Below are 22,401 nucleotides of genomic sequence, written 5' to 3' on the forward strand. Positions count from 1 at the left end.
GTTATATCATCCACCATCCTGCAAGTGAATTTGACATTATACATTCTCTGCATCATTTAAAAATTTAAAGTTGAAGGGATTCACAGTCAGCATCTTTAGTACAAGGACATTATATAAAGCATAGCTTTGCACTTCTAATAGTTTCTCTACATCTATATAAGCCAACACTACTGATGGCCATTACCTTAAGGTGCAGTGAGACTTGGATTCAATATTGATAGACTGCATTTGCAGAGGCGTGCCATCATCTTTGAGAGTGTTTTTCCATTGATTTTCTCTTCCTGTATCCGAATCTCACTTAACAGCAGCAGCATCCGCCCACAAGGCTGAGCCAGAAACTTAAATAATTCTTCTCCGTGTTCTAGCTCTGTATTTCATAACCGTCTCAACCCCTCTTGCTTTGTCTCACTCTCTCATTGGGATAGCCAGGGAAGGTACTTAACTAGCCCCCAGACAGCACCACGCTCTCTCTATCCAGCCTGCACACTTCAGAGAGCTTCCCTAACAGGTTTCCAAGAGGGCTCCTGAGTGGAGAACATCTTAAGTGACTCTTTACTGTAAACAAAGAAAAACTCTAGGGTTCTCAGGATGGGTTGTCCATCATCCCCTTCCCATCCCCTTCTCTAGGAGGATGTGGACACACAGAGACTTCCTTCTCAACATCTGATCACTCCAGGTTTATAGCTCTTCTCATGTCTTCCTGTAAGGTCCCACCACTGGGGGCTGAGGACATAGTTCAGATGTCAGAGGGACTGTCAGGCAAGCATGAAGCCCAGATTCCTAAAACTAGTGGCTGGTGGCACAATGTAATCCCAACACTGAGGAGGAACATCGGAAGTTCAAAGTCATCCTCCAGTATGTGAGGACATACCGGACTGCATGAGATCCTCTTACAAAAATAAGCCCTCACTACTACCACACTTTAACAGTGCAGGAGAGGGAGAGGATTCAAGGCACAGGGGAGGGGGAAGCTATTTCAGGCCACTGCTACAGACAGTCCCACAGAGGATGTGCTAGATGACAGAGGGAAACCTCTCCAATTCCAACGTCACACATACCCGCACTAGCGTAGCGGGGACTAGTGGTGACTGGAACTATGAAAACATAATTGACCAAGGTTCCATATTTTAAGACATGAGCTTGGAATAATTGTAGAAAAACAGAATTTTCTGTAGTTAGCACCCCTGAGGTCTATAAGCAACCATGTGAGAATGGAGCATTGTGGGATACAAACGAGGTTAGGATATATGAGGTCAGTGACGTTGCAAAGTGAGGGTGGGGTCAGAAGAGAACATTCCTCACAGTGAGAGCATCTTCCTTGCTGCCTCCTCACGACTACCTCATCGCTGCTTTTGCTTTTGGGGTTCTTTGTCTGGTTGCTTGTTTGATTGGTTGGATTTTTTTTTTTTTTTTTTTTTTTTGGTTTTTGTTTGGTTGGTTTTTTAGAAAAGATCCAGACCAAGAACAGCTTATCTTCATTTTCTCTCTCACAGTAGATTTCCCTAATGGGCCCCAGGACTCTTTTCTAAGCGTTCTTCCCATCCCAGAATTCCTGTCTATGTGGTTATACCCACAGATCAGAGTTATGTATGGAGAGGTGTATGTACATACACACCTATGTGCTCCACACATGCACATTCATCAGTCACTTTGTTCCTGAGAACTCAGCCCAGAGCACTCAGACACTCTTCAGTCCAGGGTTTCTTAGTAGTTTGACACTAAATTAGCATAATGGACCAAGAAGAGATAGGCATTTCAAGAGCTTTGGGGATGTAACCTGGGCCCATGAAGCAGGGAGTTTATTAACGTCTTGCATTTGAAAACTGCACATGATTTCACTCCTTAATTCATCTCCTTGTCTTAAAAATAGAGTTTTGAACAGCTCACTGCTGGAGAAAATTGCCTTTGTCTAGTCTGGTTCTGCATGCCCTTGGCTCCCAGCCAGATGTTGTCAGCAAACCTGTTTGAGGTGTACAATCTGCCCAGCTCTGAAAGCCATATGCACGCTCAGAGAAGCAGCCACTTGGAGGAAACTGATCTTGTTTTCAACCCAGGAATAGTTTAGAGGCCTCTAGACAAACGGAACAAAGAGCTCTGAATTCCTTCCTCACCATTCTAGAAACCTAGGGAGCGTGAGAGTCTAACTAAAGCAAAACCAGCCAGCGAACGCACCAGGAAGAGATACTGAGGCAGGGGAAACGTGGTGCTCGGAAGAGCAGTTCTCTCAAGTCGGCTCCAGGCCTTGCCGTGCTAATTCTCATCCCCCAGACTCAGCTCAATAACCACTTCCTGTCGAAGCTGCTCTCACTTCCCCTTCTGTTAGATGTATAGCGGAACATCCTGTATAAATACCTATTAGAGTTCTTCATGTTAATAACAATTTGTCCCTGTCTTTACTACCTCCTATTAGCCGACGTTATGAACTGTTTGGTTTATAAATATTAACTTGAAATGTATCATTGTTGATTACATGTCCATGTTATTAATCAGACATATTTTATAGTAGCATGCCCGTGAATATAACAAACAGAAAAAAAAATTGCTTCCAAGTGTTGGAATTGCTTGTTAATTTAGACTGTTACCATTTTGGTTCTGTGAGTCCTATGGTTTTACAGCAGGAGATGCAAAGCCTTGGTGAAGGCTCACCTTTGGAAAAATCCCAAGTCTGAAACATTGACTATCAACAGGACATACCCCCAAGTGGAAAATCCCCACTCCATGAGGCTTCGTTTCACACACAAAATTTTTACAGTACTGCACATCCAGGCTTTATGCCTAGGATGTCTGTGAAATGTAAGTGAATTTTGTGCTTATACTGGGGTGCCATTCCACAAATATCCTACACATATGCAAAAGTTCCAAGTCTTAAAAAACACCCCCGAAATCTCAAGTGCAGAACACCTCTGTTCCCAAGTGTTTTCAAAAAGAGTCACTTGACCTGCACTGAAAAGGATTTCAAAGTCACTCACCAGGACAGATTGAGCAGAAATTCCATAATTTAAAACCGTGAGATCCAACAGGAATGCAAAGAATACTTGAGCTGGGCTTGGTAGCTCATATCTATGATTTTAGCACATGAGATGGGAGGTAAAAGCTTGAGGACAAGGAGTTCAAAGTCACCCTCTGCCACATAACAAGTTCAAGGCCAACCTAGGCTACATGAAACTGCAGTCTCAAGACAAAACCAATTTGAGGTAAAAAGTTCAACTGCCCACTTTAAAAATAAGCCTCCTTTGAAACATTCCTGCTCGGCAACCCTGTATTCTCTCGGCAATGGGGAAAGCTTTATTGACCTATGGAGTGACGGAGAAAGCTCTATTTTTGTCTTTCTTTCTTAAGGAGTTAATTCCCATTATCGTTTTTTAGAATTTATGTAAGAGGACAGCCTGTCTCGTGTGGGCCCCACCCCAGTACAGCACCTCTATTCTGAGGGCAGAGCTGCCAGCTGAATGGCAAGGGCTGTGGAGGAGAGGCTATTAAAAGCAACTCCGTCAAGGAAATCTCAGAAAAAAAAATGCCACTATCAAGGATATCCATCCAATTAGTTTAAAAAACATTAACAAAAGCTCATTTATTATCAAGTGGCTTTCATATGTGTCAAGATTGTATTGCTTGGCATTCTGTTGTTTTTAAAGATATGCAAAGCAGAATGATACATGGAAATACCTTGCTGGTTATTATTATACGTATAAATGGGAGTGCGAATTTATACTGTACTTGATTTAAGACTGGTCACATGAATTTCATGTACAGGAAGGAAATTCAACTTCCAAGCTCTGTGAGCAGTCATGGACTCTACAGACACTGAAAGCTTTTTAAGATGCACTAGGATCCAAATATGGTATTAGAACCATTTTATGTAGCCAAAGAAAAAGACAAAAGAAGTCATCCATCGGATTATGAATGTCTCACCCACAGGGGGCATGCACACACATTTGACCTCGGCTAAAGACAACTGGAACTTCTGGAGACAGAACTTCTGCTTCAAGATATAATGCCCGCCAAGTCGAGGAGAAAGAAAGAAGCCTTAGTTCATTTGCTGCAACATGAGCAAGCATATGAACCCGAATCATCACTGAAGAAAGGATGCTTAAGGCCCCAAACCACACCTGCCCATAGGTTAACCCAGGGACAGCATGGCTTAAACAAACATTCCTGAAAATGCACGGTCGTCACCAGCTAAAATGGAACACGACTGTCTGGTGTAAGGGACATTCCAGTTGACCGAGTGAGATCTCATTAGAAGATTCCTCTTTTGTCTGTAGTCTGTGATCCTAACTGGAAGGAAGGGGAATTGTACAAACCACTCGTAACTCTTAGTCAGATTAACCAGATGGTGCTCCAAGTCTCTGAGAATCTCTGTTGACCATCGACGCAAAGGGCTGAATGTATGAAGGTTTATAAAGCATTCCTCACTGCCCCCCTGCCTAGCAGCAAGTACCAAATAAATTCTCACTCCTTTCCTTTCACTTCCTTCTTTTTCCTCTCTTTCCCCTGGCCACTCTTTGTTTTCCCAAAGTAAAGAGGATATATATATATACAGAAAATCCAATTAAGTCCTTGCTCTTTCTACCCAAACTCACTCTGCATTGCGAATCTTGGGGCTGGCTCTGCAGAAGGGGGAAGTGTATAAATAGTCCCACATATCTGAGGGAAAACCCTGAGCTAAATTCTTCTTCATTTAGATAAAGTTAATGTGAATTCTTTGGAAAATCCCCAGGGTGAGGAAAGAACACTTCAGCCCACAGAACTGACTCAGCTCCCTGCTCGATTTCATTGAGCCTGGGGCTGAGGAAGCTCGGGGCAGCCCTCTGTGGAACTCCAGCATCTTCTTCCCAGGTATCCTTGAGGCTGCGAGGGTGACCCCCGTTTAGAAAAGTCTTGGATAGCTTAAGGACCCAAGCGGCTATAAATGTGTGAAGTCTAATTTCTGAAAGAATTAAAGGGAAAAGCTCCCTCTTCATTTGGATTCTAGAACATTCTGCCTACATTTCCCTTCCCTTTATAAGCCCACTCCCCCCTTTAAACACCAGGCTTCCTCGACAATCTCCTCCCCCCATACTGTGCACTCCTCTCCTCTGGAACTCTGTCTCTTTTTTGCTGTCTCCATCCACCTCCTCTCCCTTTCTATCTATGTCCATTTGAGGATTAAACCAACGCACACTCCTCCTGCTTCAGCTGCCCCGTGTCTGCCCCAGTTTCCCATGCCTTCCCTGGCTTTCCTAGCGCCTCTCCCTCTGAGACTACTCCTAAGGCTTCATTCTCTCTTTGTAAAATGAAGCTGAACCCTGTAGCCTGTCTCTGCTGACCTGGGATAACAGCTTTGTTGGTTCTTGGGTTGTGTTTCAAAGGCAGAGGGGTAGTGGGGTGCAAAGGAGAGCTCCTGAGACTTGGGAGTTGGGGATGTGGCTTTGACCTTGCTCGGTCCACAGGCATTTAGGGGCTGAGTTTGGTTCCCCTCTCAGGCAAAATGGTGGGGATTTTTCATTTTTAACAAAATTCGATAAAAATTCCTTTCAGGAATGGTTTAGATGAAAACGTCACCCAGGGCCTCAGAGGGAGTGGCACTATTAGGAAGTGTGACCTTGTTGGAGAAAGTGTGTCACTGGGGGTGGACTTTGAGGTTTCAAATGCTCAAGCCAGGCCCATTACCACTCTGTCTTCCTGCTGTCCACTGATCCAGATGTAGAACTCACAGCTACTTCTCCTGCACCATGTCTGCCTGCATGCCACCATGCTTCCCACCATGATGATAATGGACTAAGCCTCTGGACCCATAAGCAAGCCCTAATTAAATATTTACCTTTACAAGAATTGCTGTGGCCATGGTGTCTCTTCACAGCAATAAAAATCCTAAGACAGGAATCAACATTCCTGGGCATTATTGTTGTGATTTAATAAAACCTGAGCAGAGTTAATCACTGTCCTTAAAAAATAAGGGAATAACACAAATGGCCGCGTGGTTGTACTCCTAATGCATAACACTTTCAAGAAGGATTACTTCTGGGGCTTATATATGTTTAAAGTATAGTATCTGTCCTCTTAAAACACATTTTAATTCCTTCCTCTTATTTACAGAAATACACACATCAACTCTTATTTTTGAGACTCTGAATGTGCAAACATCCAATTACCACCAAGACATGCTTGGCTTTTAAAGATTGTACAATTTCTAGGAAATATATCTTCATCCATTTTTGTATTATTCTAATAAGATGGTTGGGGCTGGGTATGATAGAAAGAAGAAAGAGTTTATTTGGCTCACAAGGCTGGTGAATTGAGAGCCCAAACATCATGACGCTCCTCGGGTGAGCACTTCCTAGATACATCAGAACATGGCAGACAAAGCAAAATGGAAACATCCAAACATACTACAATACATAGTTTGCTCTTTCTCCCACTTCTGGTAAAATGAAATAGAAATGCTTCTCTAGCACCATGAATTCAATTAAAAAAATAAATAAACTCATGTAAGTTCTATCTTGGTAATTCAAACACGCTGAGTTCCAATTTACTCTTCAATTATATAGAATAAAAAGCTTTGTTAAGCAAATTAATGGTGTGGTAAGGAGTGGCAACTCTAAAATTTCTGTAAAGATGGTACTTAGAAGCTACTGTCTGGTTGGAGGCAAAGTTAGTTAACTTATTCTCAGGCAGAATGGGCACAGGAGGCATCTCATGTTACAGGTAAAATATAGTTTTCAAAGTAATACAACACCACTTATGCAGCTGAGACCTCACCCCACTCACTTCTCACAGCTCCCCTTCATTCTTGCTTTGCTGAACTTATTTTTACATCATCTATTCAACATCATACCCTGTGTGTGTGTTGTAAGTGCTTAACCAAATATTTGTTGGACAAACAGATACATGGTACAGTAAAATTTTATTGAACTGTTAAACTACGGCTGCTAAGTACACAGTGATCTATTTAAAAGCATCTGGGGCCATTGGATTCTAAAGAGTTAGAAAGTCACTTATAACCATAGAAGGCTCGGGAGTGAGGGGCAGAAATTTGTGTGCAAGATGGTGTTAGTGTATTTCTCAACAAGCATCTATAATACTAAAAAGACTTTTAAATCTACTGATCTAATGTATCGCCTCTCTTCTAACCCCTTAGTCATAGAAATAACCAACACCACCTGATTACATACTTCTGGGGACAGGCATCCTCTCCCCATGCAGGGTAATGTAGACTTCTCTCACATTTTATAGTTCTGATGACATTGAGCTCCTGTCCTTTACCAGGAGCCTCTGAGTGGTCACAGGGCCATCCTCCAGAGTCACCCAAACATTTCCTGCCCAGTCCCTACGCCATCTGCCGTACTTAGTGTGTGTTTTTGACAGCTGTCATGGTTTATTCTATCTTCTTGTATTCAGGCTGTATGTCTTCACCTCTTCGCTCTGCACTCAGATTCCTCCTCCTGTCCCCGCCCTGACAATGCACCCAGGGTTCTGCTGGGCCCTGCACATCTCCTATGTTTGGGGTGTGCTGAATCTAAAAGTTCATCCTTTGTAGGATGGCTGTACTGTCCCACTAACTTAGAATCAGCCACTAATAAGAATCATGGCTCTTTTTTTTTTCCTGTATAAGTGACACAGTTCCGTACCCACAGTCCTCTGACTATGCTCAAGCTAAGCATTCTACAGCAGGATTTTGCTATTATCTTTATTAAACTCCTTTTAAAATGCAACGAACCATTGCCTTTGGCTGAAGCTCATAGGTAAGAACTGCTAAGCTCTGTCTACCTGAGTTTTAGCCACCACCCTCCCCCTAAACATTTCACGATCGCTCTAATTTAGATTTCATACTGATTAACACTCTACTGAATGTGCAACATTTACCGTCCAGATTATAAAATGAATGTTACACAAGAAAAGCCCAGTAGAGGTGCAGGGGGAGGTGCGAGGTCGTTGAGAGGAAGACCTAGGCCACTTACCAGCTGTGTGGCTTCAGACACGTCACACAATCCCTCTCTAACGTCTGTTTCCTTGGATATAGCAAATACCACACCTTCTGTATTTGGGTGATGAGGATTAAAGGCAGCGAGTCTGGCAGAGCACTGTAAATTCTGTAGGAAGTGTAAATTCTGCATTAAGAATCTGGTTTACATGTGCTCATATTTAGTGTCCACATGAGGATAGAGTCAGAACTGGGAGTGTTGTGCATGTGAGAAACATCTCAAGGCCTTAAGGTATGTCTGGTTACTTCCTGCTGAAGACCATGACTGAACCAAGAACTGCATCAACAGACAAACAAACAGGAAGTCTTCCAGTGCGGCAGAGCAAAGGCTTCTGTGACTTAACCACTTTCGTTTCCAGCCCGTTTTCTCTCTCTGGCCCACGCTGGGCCATTCATCAAGTCCACTGATCTTTACTCCAGTCTCTCCGCTCTCTCCAAGAGCCCGCCCACTGAGACACGGTGGTCAGGTCGTTCAGATCCTGCGCTTGTCAAATGAAGCTTTTCCAACTGAGTTCTTCCTCACAGGTTTGGTGGTGGTGGTGTGTTTCGTTTCACTGGATTGGACTGGATTGAAGCAGGGTTATCTTGTGTGTACCAGGCTGGCCTCCGGCTCATAATCCCGCGCTCTCAACATGCCCAGGGCTACAAGGACAGCCTTGTGCCTTCATGTCTGGGTTTTATGGCTTTTACTTGAGTTTTTCTGTTTCTATTCTGTCGCTCTAAGTGTGTTTGTGATTACTTATTAAATTAATTTTGTGGCAGTTTCTTTAAAACCACTGCCAGGTAATTTCTAATTTTAATATTGGGATGCCATTTGTCATGTAGGCATGTTCTTGAAATAACAATTGGGTTGTTTTTTCAGAGATATGGTTTTATATGTGTGTGTGTGTGTGTGTGTGTGTGTGTGTGTGTGTGTCTGGTGTTTAAGAACGCCAGAAGAGGACATCAGATCCCCTGGAACTGGAGCTACAGGGAGTGGTGAGCTGTCATGTGAGTACTGGGAGCCAAACCTGGGTCCTCTGGAAGAGCAGCCAGTGGCTAACCACTGAGCTGTCCCTCTAGCTCCATGACAATTGTTTTCCAATTGTAACCTGGGCGAAAGAGACTCCAGGTCTGACTGAAATGCTCTGATGTCTGGATGAAGAAGCGTGCCGCCTTCCGACTGAAGGACAGAGATGGGGTGAGCTTCTCTGCTTAGTGTCCTTGCTCCTGAGCAGTGATGAAACCCCTCAGTCTCCACTTGGCTCCCTATAGAGCACTGACCAGACATTGGGTTGACCTTGTTCCCTTAGGGGCCTCTCAGCAGTTTAAGGGGCAAAAGGCTGAGCTTCTCAGTTGGAATTGGGCACCATTTATTTTGTGCTGATCTCCAGGCAGAAAGGTTGTCATCTAAAAACATCAAGTATTGCTGGGTACTTCTTCCCTGAGAGGAAGAGCTGGCTTTGGGTGGATGTTTTTCTTCACGGCCTTTGCTATCTTCTTGTGGCTAGCTTCCCCGGGATCTAGTCTGAGATATGTTAAGAGAAAGAAAACCTAGAGAGTGTGCTGCTATGTCCAACTTCACATCACAAGGTTCCTAGAAAGTCTGACTTCTCTCCATATTTCAGTCTTTTTATATTTACTTTATATATAACATGCACGGCTTCTTAGCTTTCCTTTAAGCAGGATGGATAAGGAAAGTCTGTGTTCTCCATCTTTCCAGAGCATTAGTTAACTATGCAAGACTTTATCCTGATGAGACCTAAGACTAGCTTACAGATTCCACAAGGCCACAGGTTGAGCGAATGAGGGCTTCACCGCACACCCCCTACTGCACAGGCTGCCTCTTCCAAGCCAAGCCCTACACATCCCTGAGACTGCCTCTGTCTGTTCCTGTCCCGTCTGTCCTTCAGTTGTGACACTCCACGCTTTAACGGACCAGGTGCTTTTGAACTTGTAGAGTCAAGGAATTCTTGACAGACATGGAGTTTGTACTGTTCATCTAAGCACCAGCTCTGCCCTGCCCTGAGCTTTTCCTCTTGTATGTGTTGGTCATTCCTCCCAACTAGAGCATAATACACTCTGGAGGAAATGATGGGGTAAAGGCATAACTCATGCCCCTCTCTTCCCTCAGCTCCTAGCACAAGACCAAGAATAATGGAGTAGCTCTATAAACTGGTATGGTAGTTTGAATGAGAAGGGTTCCTGTTTGAATACTTGGCCCCCAGTTAGTGGGACTGTTTAGGAAGGATTAGGGAGGGAGGCATTGCTGGAGGAAGAGGTGTGGCCTTGTTAGAGGAAATATGTCACTGGGAAGGAGCTTTGAGATTTCAAAAACCCATGCCACGCCCAGGCTCACTCTCTCTTTGCCCGCTGCCTGCAGATCAGGATGTAAGTTTGTAGCTACTACTCCACAGTCATGCCTGCCTGCCTGCTGCCACGCTCCCCATTATAGTGATCGTTGACTAAACCCTCTGAAACCGCAAGCAAGTCCCCAGTTAGATGCTCCTTTTTGTAAGTTGCCTTGGTCACGACGATTCATCACATGCGTTAGAACAGTAACTAAGAGAGTTGGTGCTTCTTATAGCTTCAACTTGCATTCGGTGAGCTAGCTCCCCTGTCTGAGGGTCCTTGGATGGCTACATGTGAGCAAGAAGTCTTCAGACCTCATCTTGAGAAGTCCTGACTTTTCAGAGTTGAAGTCCAGGTCACAAATCGAGGTGACTTTGGTTTTTGTTTCTTATTTCTGTCAACTAGATCTGCAATAATCGAAGACAATTTCCTATCGTCTAAGAGGTGGTCCTTAATGAATGAGCAAAACGAAGTTCAAATTTATACAATATTCAAAAACTCCCTACACTCAAGATAAAGACTCCGGTCTATATCCGATTTTATAATAATCTCATTCAGTAAACGAATCAGCAAATTTGTGTCAGGAAGTTAGAAAGACTGTTCTAGATGAAAATATACATCGGAAGGCAGTGCACAACCATGTCCTTATGTGAATAAGTAATGCCACAAATACACAGATAGTGAGGCATGAGAGTGAAGAACCAGTCAGATGGGGCTTTTAGCATCACAGAACTGGCTAATGAGTTCCTAAAATATTTTAGAAATTTTATTTTGAGTACTTATGGAGCTAGATCTGGTGGCAAAAGAAAAAAAAAGGGAAGAGTTCAAAATAACAATTGAGAATGTTTGCAGAACACAAGTTTCATATTTAGGCTACTGACCCAAGATTAGACACAATGACAAAGTTCCAAAGTGTTACATTAGGGAATTTCTTAACAGACAGACAACTCAGGAGGGATTTTAGAAGGCTACATTTTTGTGGAGAATGTGTGATAGGTCATTATTTTGAGGTTAACTATGGTTTCTAATGATGGATACTATTCCTGGCTTTTGAATTTGCTTTTGAGAAATACGTGGAAACCCAGTAAACACCATGTCCAGTGTCGAGGACAGGAGACGGTCCTCTTTCAGGAAGGCATGGAGATTGGGCATCACATATACTTTCCTTCCTAAAAGACTCTATCAAGACAACAACCTCACTTTTGTTTGAATATTGGTAACTGGGAGACAATCTCTGTCCGGCCTTGTCTCCTTTCTAGAACATCCTCCTTCTTCACTCAGCAGGAATCCTCTTCTCCGAATCATTCACCTCAGTTCTGCCCTTGGAAGCCAGCTGCCTCTTGCCTCCTTTTGCTTCATAAAATTGACTTCAAGTATCAGATCTCACGGAATTCTTTTCTTCTGGTTGGCAATGTTTATCATCGTCCAGCAGTTTCTCAGATGGTATGCTTTTCAAAGGTATCATTAATTCACAGTTGTCCTTCCTTACCAGACATATATCATCACTGTCTCAGAACATGGCACCCACACTCATTATCATTTTTCAAATCTGCCCTGCCTACAACAGGCAGGGAGCTATAACTTCATACTGTGTGCCCCAGAGACTATTTATTAATACTACATGGGATTACAGAAAAGATTTTCATAATTTCACCATACTGCTCGTTCATAGTACAACCCTCAGTGTTCCCAAACTGAATCATGAACTATTTGAAGTTTCACTTCCTACATTCTGCACACATTAAACAGATTTTCCTGAACCTATACAGGGGATTTATACTTACGGCTTCATGGATCACTACTCTTGTCTCCCCCCTCAAATGCCACACGTTGAATCCCAGGATATTCTATTCTTCCCTAAAGATATCAACTACTATGTCCTTCACTGGCACGCTCCAGTGTCTGTCATGATTCTGTGTTGTTAGTAATCATCTAGGTGCTCACCCCGCTGCCGTCCTCACCATCCTGGATTCAGTGCCTCCAATCAGCTTGTCTTCTACTCTTTTGGGTTGCCCACTTCCCTCCTAATCTCTGTCTCAAACACCTCAACTCTCCAACGGATGCCTCCTGTTCTCTCAGCTCTCACTCAGGAACCCTTCCTCCAGCAGAGCACGATGCCTTGTTGATCACCTCTGTGCTTCACCCTTCTCACCAGAGGTATGTTGCAAGGTGTATTCACTGCCTTTCTTATGGATGGCCTCAGATCTGCCTACCACTCTAAACCAAACGTGAGCTGGGTGTGACTGGAGAAAAAAGAGGAGGAGGGAGAATATAGTATATATGATGGTTTTTCTTACATATACTCACAACCACAAATTCCAAGGGAATCCCAAAAGCTGATCAGGATTTCTATGATTTCCCCTTACCCTTTTACTCTGCCATTCATCTAGACCATACTATCTTCACTCCCCTCTCAATATGCCAGTAACTGTTGAATGGGCCACCAAACTTTCAGTTAACACGTCTGAATACTCAAGGGTCTCAGAACTGTGAAAACCAACTTCCTTTGTGACCTTATCTCTCTGTCAACAACTACCAAATGTGTGTTGCTAGTCCATATCATGTTCCAATGCCCACTGGACAATGAAAATTTGACATCTCCACCTGGGCATCTGATAGGTCGAAATCAACATTTCTGAAATCCAACTCCTTGTTTGCCTCTTAAAGCCTGCTCTCTCTAAGACCTCCCTAAGCCAAGTTGACAGCAACCCTGTGTTTGTGTTTGCTTAAGCCAAGTTCTATTGCACAATCTGAATGAGTTCTTTTTCCCTCTCATCTCCCATCCACAGTCCATTGAAATGTAATCAGTCTACCACCATCATTCCCGTGTTAGATTGTTGACATGATGAGCAGAGTGACCGCTGAAAATAGGTCCCTTGCAAGGGATAAATAACTTGTACCTTTCACTCAGTGTAATAGTCAAAGTAGCGACAAGGGCCTAAAGGACTCAGGCTTACCTTTCAGCCTTTGCTCGTCTACTCTTCTTCCCAAGCTCATTTATTTCATTACCCTTTCTTTCCTTCTAGAATGTTCCAGGAACACTCACAGTAGATTTGTGCCAATGTCCCGGGCGTCTCACCCTGAAGTCCCTGATTCGGTGCCACCTTATCAAAGAAGTCTTTCTGACTAGCCCTCCAGCTCCCATTACACTGTTGGGACTTTGTCCATGGTACTTCCTACTCTTTCAGATGTCCTTTCTGATTGCTGCCTTCTCTGTCTTCTCCCCAATGCCAAACCCCAAAACACACTTTTGGGGAAACATTTTTTCTCTACTATACCCTGGTGCTTATAACAACATCTAGTACACCAGGGTTTCACTAAGCTATAGTAGAATCGTGAGTGAATCAAATACTATCTTTTTTTTTTTTTGGTTTTGCTTTGGTTTTGTTTGTTTGTTTGTTTGTTTGTTGGGGTTTTTTTTGTTTTTTGTTTTTGGGTTTTTTTTCAACTATCTTTTTTTTTTGGTTTTGTTTTGGTTTTGTTTGTTTGTTTGTTTGTTTGTTGGGGTTTTTTTTTGTTTTTTGTTTTTGGTTTTTTTTTTCAAGACAGGGTTTCTCTGTGTAGCTTTGCGCCTTTCCTGGAACTCGCTCTGTAGACCAGGCTAGCCTCGAACTCACAGAGATCCGCCTGCCTCTGCCTCCTGAGTACTGGGATTGAAGGCGTGCGCCACTACCACCCGGCCAAATACTATCTTATTAAAAATAAATTATGAATATGATTTCTTTTTCTCTATATTTTTGTGTCTTTTAAATTATAAGACCATCTAACACACACTTCCTTCACCCAAAACAAAATTTTAAATTAAGACAAAAGATATTTTTAAGAAGAGTTCATCTTGCTGCTTTTGGGTAAACAGTACAATACATTTTCCTATTAATGCTACCCTGCAGCATATCTGCCATCCTTTGACAATTAATGTTTGTGTAATTAAAGAGCATACTTTCTACACCATTTACAAGCTGAGTTCTTGGCCATAATCAGTGTATATAATGGTAATTCTGAATCTGAAAAGAGAACAATTAATGTTGCATGGGCTATATTTTAGTGCATCACAAATTTCTGGAGATTAACATATTCTTTCTTTCAAAAGGATTTATATTTTTTATAAAACACATTATTAGCTTCTACTCATGACCAGAATTAAAGATTTTGCCTTACAGGTTTTAAGAATCAATTGGTTCTCTGTCTCTGAGAAAGTACCCGTTTTAACTTTCAGGCCTTAGCTGTCTTCCCAAAAGATACTTGGAATGATGTTGAAGCTGCCCATTCTCTGCCATGTAAAGTGGGTGCATCTGAGGATCTGGTCTCACCACAGCAACTACAAGGAATTCTACATATTATGAGTCTCCAGGCATCCTGTGTGTTGGAGCTTTTCCAGTCTATTCGTTTATATCACACATGGCAAACATGAAGTGGGACGTTCTTCTCCCTTTTCTCCCACACTATTACCACAGCATCCTCCACAAACAGTAGGCTCTCTAGTTCATAACCTTCTCAGTGCTCTCTTTGCTACCAAATAGTATTTAAAGAAACAAAACTCAATTGGCTTTCTTTTTTTTAAAACTATATTCTTTATGATGACTTCAATGGAGAGAGTTCATGTACTGATTGATATGTCAGTCTCTTGAAAATATGTCCTCTATTTTCTTTCCTCCCTAAGTCCTCCAGTACATTTTTCAAAGTTCCCTATAGGAATAATTTCATTATAAAACCATAAGGCACTGTGCAAGCTTACAAAGAAGGGAGGCAACAAACAGTCCCACCCAGCTACAGCACCTATGAACCACATCAAACAGCATGGCGTGTTAACTCTCAGGGTACAGTAGCAGCACGCTTATCTTAGCAGTAACCAACAGCTCTTTAATTATACTTAAAACCTACTCAACAAGAGGGAGACCATGCCTAGAACTGGAAACTTACCTAACTACTCAGTGCTAGTGAAATCGTGGTTACTGGAGAATGGATAACCACTAATTTACTAAATCAGCATAATCCCTGACAAGAATCTATACACATTTATACACACAGATAAGTGTAGTCTTTACCCCTCATCAAAGAAACGTCTCTTTGCACAGACAGAGACCACTACAGAAAACCACAACCAATCAAAATGCAGAGTTGAGGAGCCTAGTCCCAAGGAACACATAGTCGTACAGAAATGTTTTAGTTGTTACTGCCTGAAGGGATTTCTTGTATGATTGTTATCTGGCTAAATGTCCTAAATCTTCAAGCTCCTTATTTCATGGACAGGATAGGATGTTGGAAATGGCAGGCAAATAAGTAGTCTTATATTGAAAAATCCAAATAGAAGCAGGACCAGCCTCCATTTGTGCAATTTTTGCAGGTTTTTGTTTAAGTTTTGTTTTTTGGTATGTGTGTGTGCGTGTGCGTGTGCGTGTGCGTGTGTGTGTGTGTGTGTGTGTGTGTGTGTGTGTGTGTGTAAGCAAAAATCCGTCTACCAGAAGGCTCAGGGACTATTGCAGAAGGAATGGAAAGGTTGTAAGAGCTAGAGGAGCAGAGAGCTTCCCATGAGATTGTGTCTTCTAGTAACATCAGAAGCTACACCCATAAATTCTCATCAACATGATCAACCAGTGTGAACTGAACAATGATGACCCCAATGAATATATGAACATGCCAAACCAAATGGAGAAAACCCACAGGGCCTCATCTGTAAACAAAGAGCTATAAGCAATAAGGAAAGCTGAGAACAGGATTATCCTTCTCCGGAGAAGAGCCTTGAAAACACATACAGGTAGAATTACATGGACTAAAAAGTTTCTATTTGGGATATATATATATATACATATTCATGAAATAACTAGTGAAAAAGGAGACCATGAATCTGAGGGAGAGTGGGGAGGGATATATGAGAGGGTTTGGGAGGAGGAAGGGGAAGGGATAAATGTTGTGACTGAACTATAATCTCAAAAAGAAGACATACGTACTATATAACATATATGGCTAAATCATAATGAATGAGTTGAAGGTCTTAGAGTAACACTTGACAAAGTCATTTCTTTGAAGAGGGGCAAAATGAGACAAAGAGAAGGAAAGAGAAATGGATTTATTTTCCACAGCTGTGTCCTCACATTTCTGTATCTTGTGTTGACCTCTGAAAACTAGCTCCCGCCCATGTTCCTGTGAGGTGGGGTAACGGTGATGTCCTTCCAGTCAAGCTTCCAGCAAAGGTTTGAGAATGGAGAAAATGAAAACTGGCACAAAAGGAAGTGTTTGGCTAAACTAAACAGGAATGTGAGACAGAAAGTGGCACCTGTTCTAGGAAACCTTGACCTCTGTTCAGCAGAGATGTTCGGGAACTGTCTGTTTCCCAGGGTGAGTTGAACCCCAGCAGTTTCTTGTTTTACAGATGAAACTTTTTGTAGTCCATGCTTCCAAGGATGGACAGTAAAACGGGCCACAGTCCACAACTCGCCTCCCAAACCTTCATGTTAGAAGTTCATAGGCAGCCCAGAAAAAGGGCAGGAACAGGTCTCCATAGAGGGATGAACAGACTGGGTTTACAGAATGGTGACTTCAAAGACATCAAGTTAGGCTGGAAGTGCTGATGATGCCCATTTCAGTGTATTTAAAAGGTGCAGAGTAATTCTAAATGCTAATCCTAACATCTCTGCATTCAGGGATGTGTACCATATTTAATTGCCAGAAAAGTTAGACTGTGTCCAAAGGCTGTATCTGGAGAAATAAATGGTATTAGGTTTCCAGATTATTTTACTCTTTCTATAGACTGTATTGCTTCTTGTTTCAATATCACTGAGGCTTTCTCAAAATATGAGAGAAGACTAGAATTTATACTTCTAAAGGGGATTGCCAGAAAGTATTCCAAATTAAAAAAAGAAAAAGAAAAAAAAGAAAACATGTCTATCAAACACATACAATAGTGAATACAGTCTACCCAGTTTCCAGAAGCAATGAGTGGCGAAGCCCTGCAGTTTTCTAGATGGGATGTAAAAAATATGCTCGACATGACTTAAATCATGACAGATGGAAAACAGAATATCACATCTGGCTTTTTAAAAATAAACTTATGAACTTCATGGTTCCAGTAATATTTACTGATGAAAGAACTCTTTCTTTTCTTTTTGCAATGATCCACAAAATTATGTCAAATTTATCTGCAGAATGGTACAGCTGAGGCAAGCCACCTTGAACTGCCTTCTCCTGACCATTCTCTAGCCTGTCCTCCACATCGCTTTGCTTGTGGCCAATGAGTTAATTCCAAAGCAGTCAATAGGTTAACTTCTTACCCATTCCAATTTGTTCAAATGCTCTTTTTAAAAAATTCTGTAAACAAAAGGCCATTCTTCCCTCGTTTTGTTTTTGTGTGCTCCTTTTGACTAGTTTCCAAGAATAAAATAACTGATCATATGAAAAAGAAATAGAACAGTTGCTCTTAGCATCCTTTGTATAAAACTCTAAGAGGCTGGCAATGTTCCACAGTTAGCAACCCTGACACTGTAGCTTCCGCATGGCACTTTGAATGTTCCTTGGCCAAAGACATCACTGCACATGCCCACTGGCAATTTTAGATGTGAAAGATTATAGCTCCAGAAGAAAGTGTTATTTTCTTCTTGTTGTTGAGGATTTTTCCATGCTACAGAAGTGGCAGAAGCGGTGAGAACTGTTGAAAATTCATTCAGTGTAATGGGCCTTTATAGCTCACTTTAATGATGTTGAGCTATATATACTTATTCTGGGAGTTTACAGAGAAGTATTTTTTGGAACTATTTCTTGGGGGAACTTTAATTACCATCAATGTATAAAAATAAATAACAGAATTTATGGCCAGATGGCATGATTGGTGGTTCTTTTTCAGAAAAACAGTTTTTAAAACACCCGTATCTGTCTTACATGGGAATACTGCAAAGCCGTCTGTTTACACAGCTTCGCACTTAAAAGTCGGAGTTTCTATCTCCATTGATGCTGAGGCCTAAAGCATTCTCTCAGAAGGAAATAAAAATAAAATAGCTTCCTTCCCCTTGAAGGACACAAGGACGAAACAACCAGGGGCCAGGAGGCAGAGCCACAGCTGACACAGGCTCTTGGACACCTGGAGGTCAAGCTTCCTAGTCTTCAGAACCTCAGGAAAACCTGTTTCTATTTATAAAGCCAGATATAAAACTGCAAAGTCAAGCAAGGTGCGCCACGGTCTTCCCTCAGGTTTTGTTCACTGATAGACTGATTTTTGCTTACACACACACACACACACACACACACACACACACACACACACACACACAATCACGCAAAAGGAGACAGGTTCTGCTCTTATTTGGATTTTTCAATATAAGGCTACTTATTTGCCTGCCATCCAACATCCTATCCTGTCCATGAAGTAAGGAGCTTGAAGATTTAAAGCCAAGCAACAATCATACGAAATCCCTTCAGGCAGTAATGACTCAAACATTCCTATACTAATATGTACATCTACATCCTTTCAACCTCCTCCTACCCAGTCTTAGAATCTTGCTTGATTTTATTAGTTCATTTGATGCTCAGGAAAGGAAACCCGAAATTACCTGACAAAACAAGGTATCTTCATAATAAAGATGTGGAAGATGGTGACTGTTGCACCTAGTCACTATTCTGTAACAGTACATTGCTTGTCTAATTCCTAGGGTAGATTTTTAAACGTTTTCACCATTAAAAATAATCACAGTTGTGTTAGTCAGCTTGATTCAATCAGTTCACAATGTACACTATATCAAAATATTATATGTGTGTATCTATATACGTATGTCCATTGGAAGCATTTTAGGGCATGTAATCTAACACAAGACTTCTTTTTCTTTCATACTGACTGGCCCTTAGTGACATTAATGAGGGGTAGGTAAAGCTTATAAACAAAGGATTTACTTGGGATACAGTAGATAAAGGTTCTGAACTTCAGCAAAGAAGACCACAGGCATAAACGGCTCTGGGTTGTTAGCATTTGCCTTTTGCTCTTGTAGTTAGTTATATAGGTTTTCACGTCTCTCCATTTGCACACAAGAAGTTACAAGGGACCAGGAAACTGTTCTTGGATTTAAATCCCACCCCACAATCCATAGAAATTAACGTATGATAAATGAGGTTGTCAACAGTTGGGGCTTTTCACATGTTGTTCCTCCTCTCCCCCCCCCAACCCTACTCCCTCTCAGTCTCCCCCCCCCCACATCCCGTCCCCTCTTCCCCTCCTCCTCCCCCTATCTTCTTTCAGTTCCTTTTCATGTCTTGACTCCTACTTTTTTCAACACATTCTCCAAATCTCCTTTCCTGGCTTAGATCTTGCTTGTTCCAGACCAGACAACCTGAGGCACTCCACATAACCCCCGAGTGGGGGTGGCTTGAGAAAGGGGTTTCCCGAAATCAGCTGCCAGGAGCACATATGCCTGTCCCACCCACGTCCCCTCCTCCGGGAACACCCACTACCCAGGCCTCACACTACATTACCAAAACTACACAACTCCCACTTCAGAACAGCAGAGCCTCACAGACAACGGGCACAACACACCACCCCCTTCAGAATTTCTTCTGGAAACAGCGCTAACCAGGCAGCCACCCCTCCCCACAGAGCGCTTCTCTGGCCTCCGAGGACAAGCCAGGGCCCTCGGGTTAGTCTCTCCAGGCAAGGATTCGTTCTGGCTGTGAAGGACGAGTCAGGGGAAGAGAGGCCGGTCCCCCCGTCCCCCGCCCCTGGCAGTTTTTGCAACGCAGAGGCGAGTTCAGACTGCTTGGTAAAGTGTGCCTGGACCTCTGGCCACAACCCCAGCACTCCAATCTGCTGCCAGGACCTTCACATTTGGGGGTTCCAAGTTTCAATATTCCCTGAGACTCAGGTAAAGAGCAGCTAGGAAATAAAGAGGGACGGGCTACAACTCCCAACCCTCCTTCAGTGCTCTCCCTCCGGAATTAAGCTCAGGACTCCGTGGGGGTTTGTTTTCTGCGCGGGAGAAGGGGAGCCGAGCTAGAAGGGGAATTGGAAAGGAGTAGGGTGTGGTGACTCCTTGAGGATAGAGAAAGGGAGAATTAAAGCCCCTTGCTGTACTCGGCTGCCCTAAACCCAGCGGGAGAGTCCGGAGGCAGTGGGCCCGCCTGCTGCTTGGTCGTCAACCACTGCGGTCGCCCTCGGGGCACGTTGAGCGCAAACACGCCCCAGAAAACCATCATCACAACCTGTCACGCCCGCCCTGCTGCCCCAAGGCCTCAGACAAGAAGGAGAAACTTGTTCCGGGGCGCAGCAGTAGCCAGGCTTTCCAACAGGGACCATATCTAAAGCTGAAACAAGAGTAATAACCAAATAGCAGGACTAACAGCCTTCTTCCTCCTCCCCGTTAGCCGCACACTGCTGTTTTTCCACCAGTCCGCTAATATTTACAGTCGCTGGAGGCTAAACCCTGCTGGGGTTGGTGCCCTAGGCAGAGAAGCCAGGAATACACAGAGAAGAGCTGTGGACTAGAGGACCCACAAGAAACCAGGGTCCCGGCCTCCATTTGCAGGGTCGCGGTGTCCGCCGGCCTTACCTGTGGATGCAGTTTCCATGGCGACGGGCGGCGACCGGGCGGGGCCGGAGCACAGTTCCCGCGGCGACACTACCCCATCTCCGGCGCCGGACCCCCAGGCGGGCTCCCCATCCTGACGCGCTGGCCTGGCCCCTTTCGGCAGCGCCGCTTCGTCCTCCCCCTCCCCCCGGCCCCCGAACCACTGGGACCCGGGGCTAGCCAAAGGCAGCGGCTCATCTTGCAGATCCGGCGGTGCAGCCATGGCTGGCTGGCGGTGCCCCCGGTTGGGCGACGGCGGCGGCTTGGCAAGGCCGGGGTGCGGGGGCTAGGGGCGCGGGCGCTCCCTGCTGCTGTCCCCACTGGGACTCTGGGCTCCGGGAAGCTGCAGAATCTCCGCGCCGCCGTCGCTGCTTCTGCTGCAACTCCGGCCGAGCGGCGGCTGCTGCTCTGGGCGCTTCGGCTCCTCCTTCTCCCCCTCCTCTTCCTCCGGGGCCCCGGGGCGGCCGCCGCCTGCGCTCCTCCCCTGCTCCTGAGGCTGCCTACTGTGCTAGCGCCGCTTTGCTACTCCCAAGCCTGTTATTACGCAGGTGAAAATGGCCTGCTAGGTCGAGTCCTCCCGAGTGCACATCAGCCCCGGGGCCTGCTAATGGCAGGCTCTGATTAAGGGATGTGCCAAACCCACTTGACTCTGCCCTTTATCTGGGGAAAAATACTAGGAGAGGACCAGCAGGTACTCACTGCAGCTTGACTGATGAGGCAAGAAGTTTAAGCCAGACCAGAGTCCTAGGACTCTAGGAGAGCAAGGGAGGCTGGGGAATCTCAGGACCACCACCCGTTCTGAGGGTGACTGGAGTCTGGTGCAGAAAGGACACTCCCTGGTCTGAGCGGTGACCTGATGAAGATAGATGTTGGTGGCCAATGAAGACAGGCATCTGCAACATGAAGGCTAAACCCATCATCCTTAACAGTTTCCAGAATAGGTCCAAACAAACAGGCCTTAACAATAACAAAATAGAGAACAGGAACGGGCCATCAGGAGAAACTACACACACACAAAAAAAAACTTTCCAGACCTGTCCCAAGTACCACAGAAAGCAAACAGGATGCTCCTAGGCCAGCAGAAGCAGCCGTGGCTCCTTTTGGAAACATTCGGCCCAAAGCTGTACAAACCACAGGCTGTCTTGGGCAGTCTGCTTTATTGGAGAAATGGACAATCCTAGAAACTGCTGCAGCTCTTTCCCATTACTGTACTCTCCCATTCCATGGAAGATACTTAATGAAGTGGAGAGGCGACTCACCTACATGTGTTATTCCCTCGTTTAGACCTATCTTTTCAAACAAGCCATAGTTTACTGGTTCCTAAACTGTAACATGATGCTCGCCTGTTAAGTCTTAGGTCAAGTTCAACATCAGAGGAGTACAGTTCTCTGTGGCCCTACTCTGAAAGAGGCGGTGGGTACCTGTGCTGCACTATGCAGCAAGGTTGTGGAGGTTAGCTTCACACCTGTCTGTGGGTTTAAAGGGCAGAGTCGGCACCATTTGGGTGCTCCTAAACATGATGAAAATAAAAATTCTAATTCAGACTAATCTTTGTTGTACTAGGTA

The 22,401-nt window shown here is 43.9% G+C and overlaps 1 protein-coding gene across 1 annotated transcript in view; it reads right to left on the minus strand.

The window, feature by feature from the left end:
* Positions 1-21,388, minus strand: part of Rtn1 (reticulon 1) — a 221,400-nt gene extending 200,012 nt beyond the window's left edge. The window contains exon 1 of the mRNA XM_036206318.1: positions 20,818-21,388. Coding sequence (XP_036062211.1) covers positions 20,818-21,058 — 241 coding nt within the window. The 5' untranslated portion in view covers positions 21,059-21,388. The remainder of the gene's footprint in view (positions 1-20,817) is intronic.
* Positions 21,389-22,401: the final 1,013 nt, after the last annotated feature.

This window comes from Onychomys torridus, chromosome 14 (genome assembly GCF_903995425.1).
Source record: "Onychomys torridus chromosome 14, mOncTor1.1, whole genome shotgun sequence".
NCBI classification, from domain to species: Eukaryota; Metazoa; Chordata; class Mammalia; order Rodentia; family Cricetidae; genus Onychomys; species Onychomys torridus.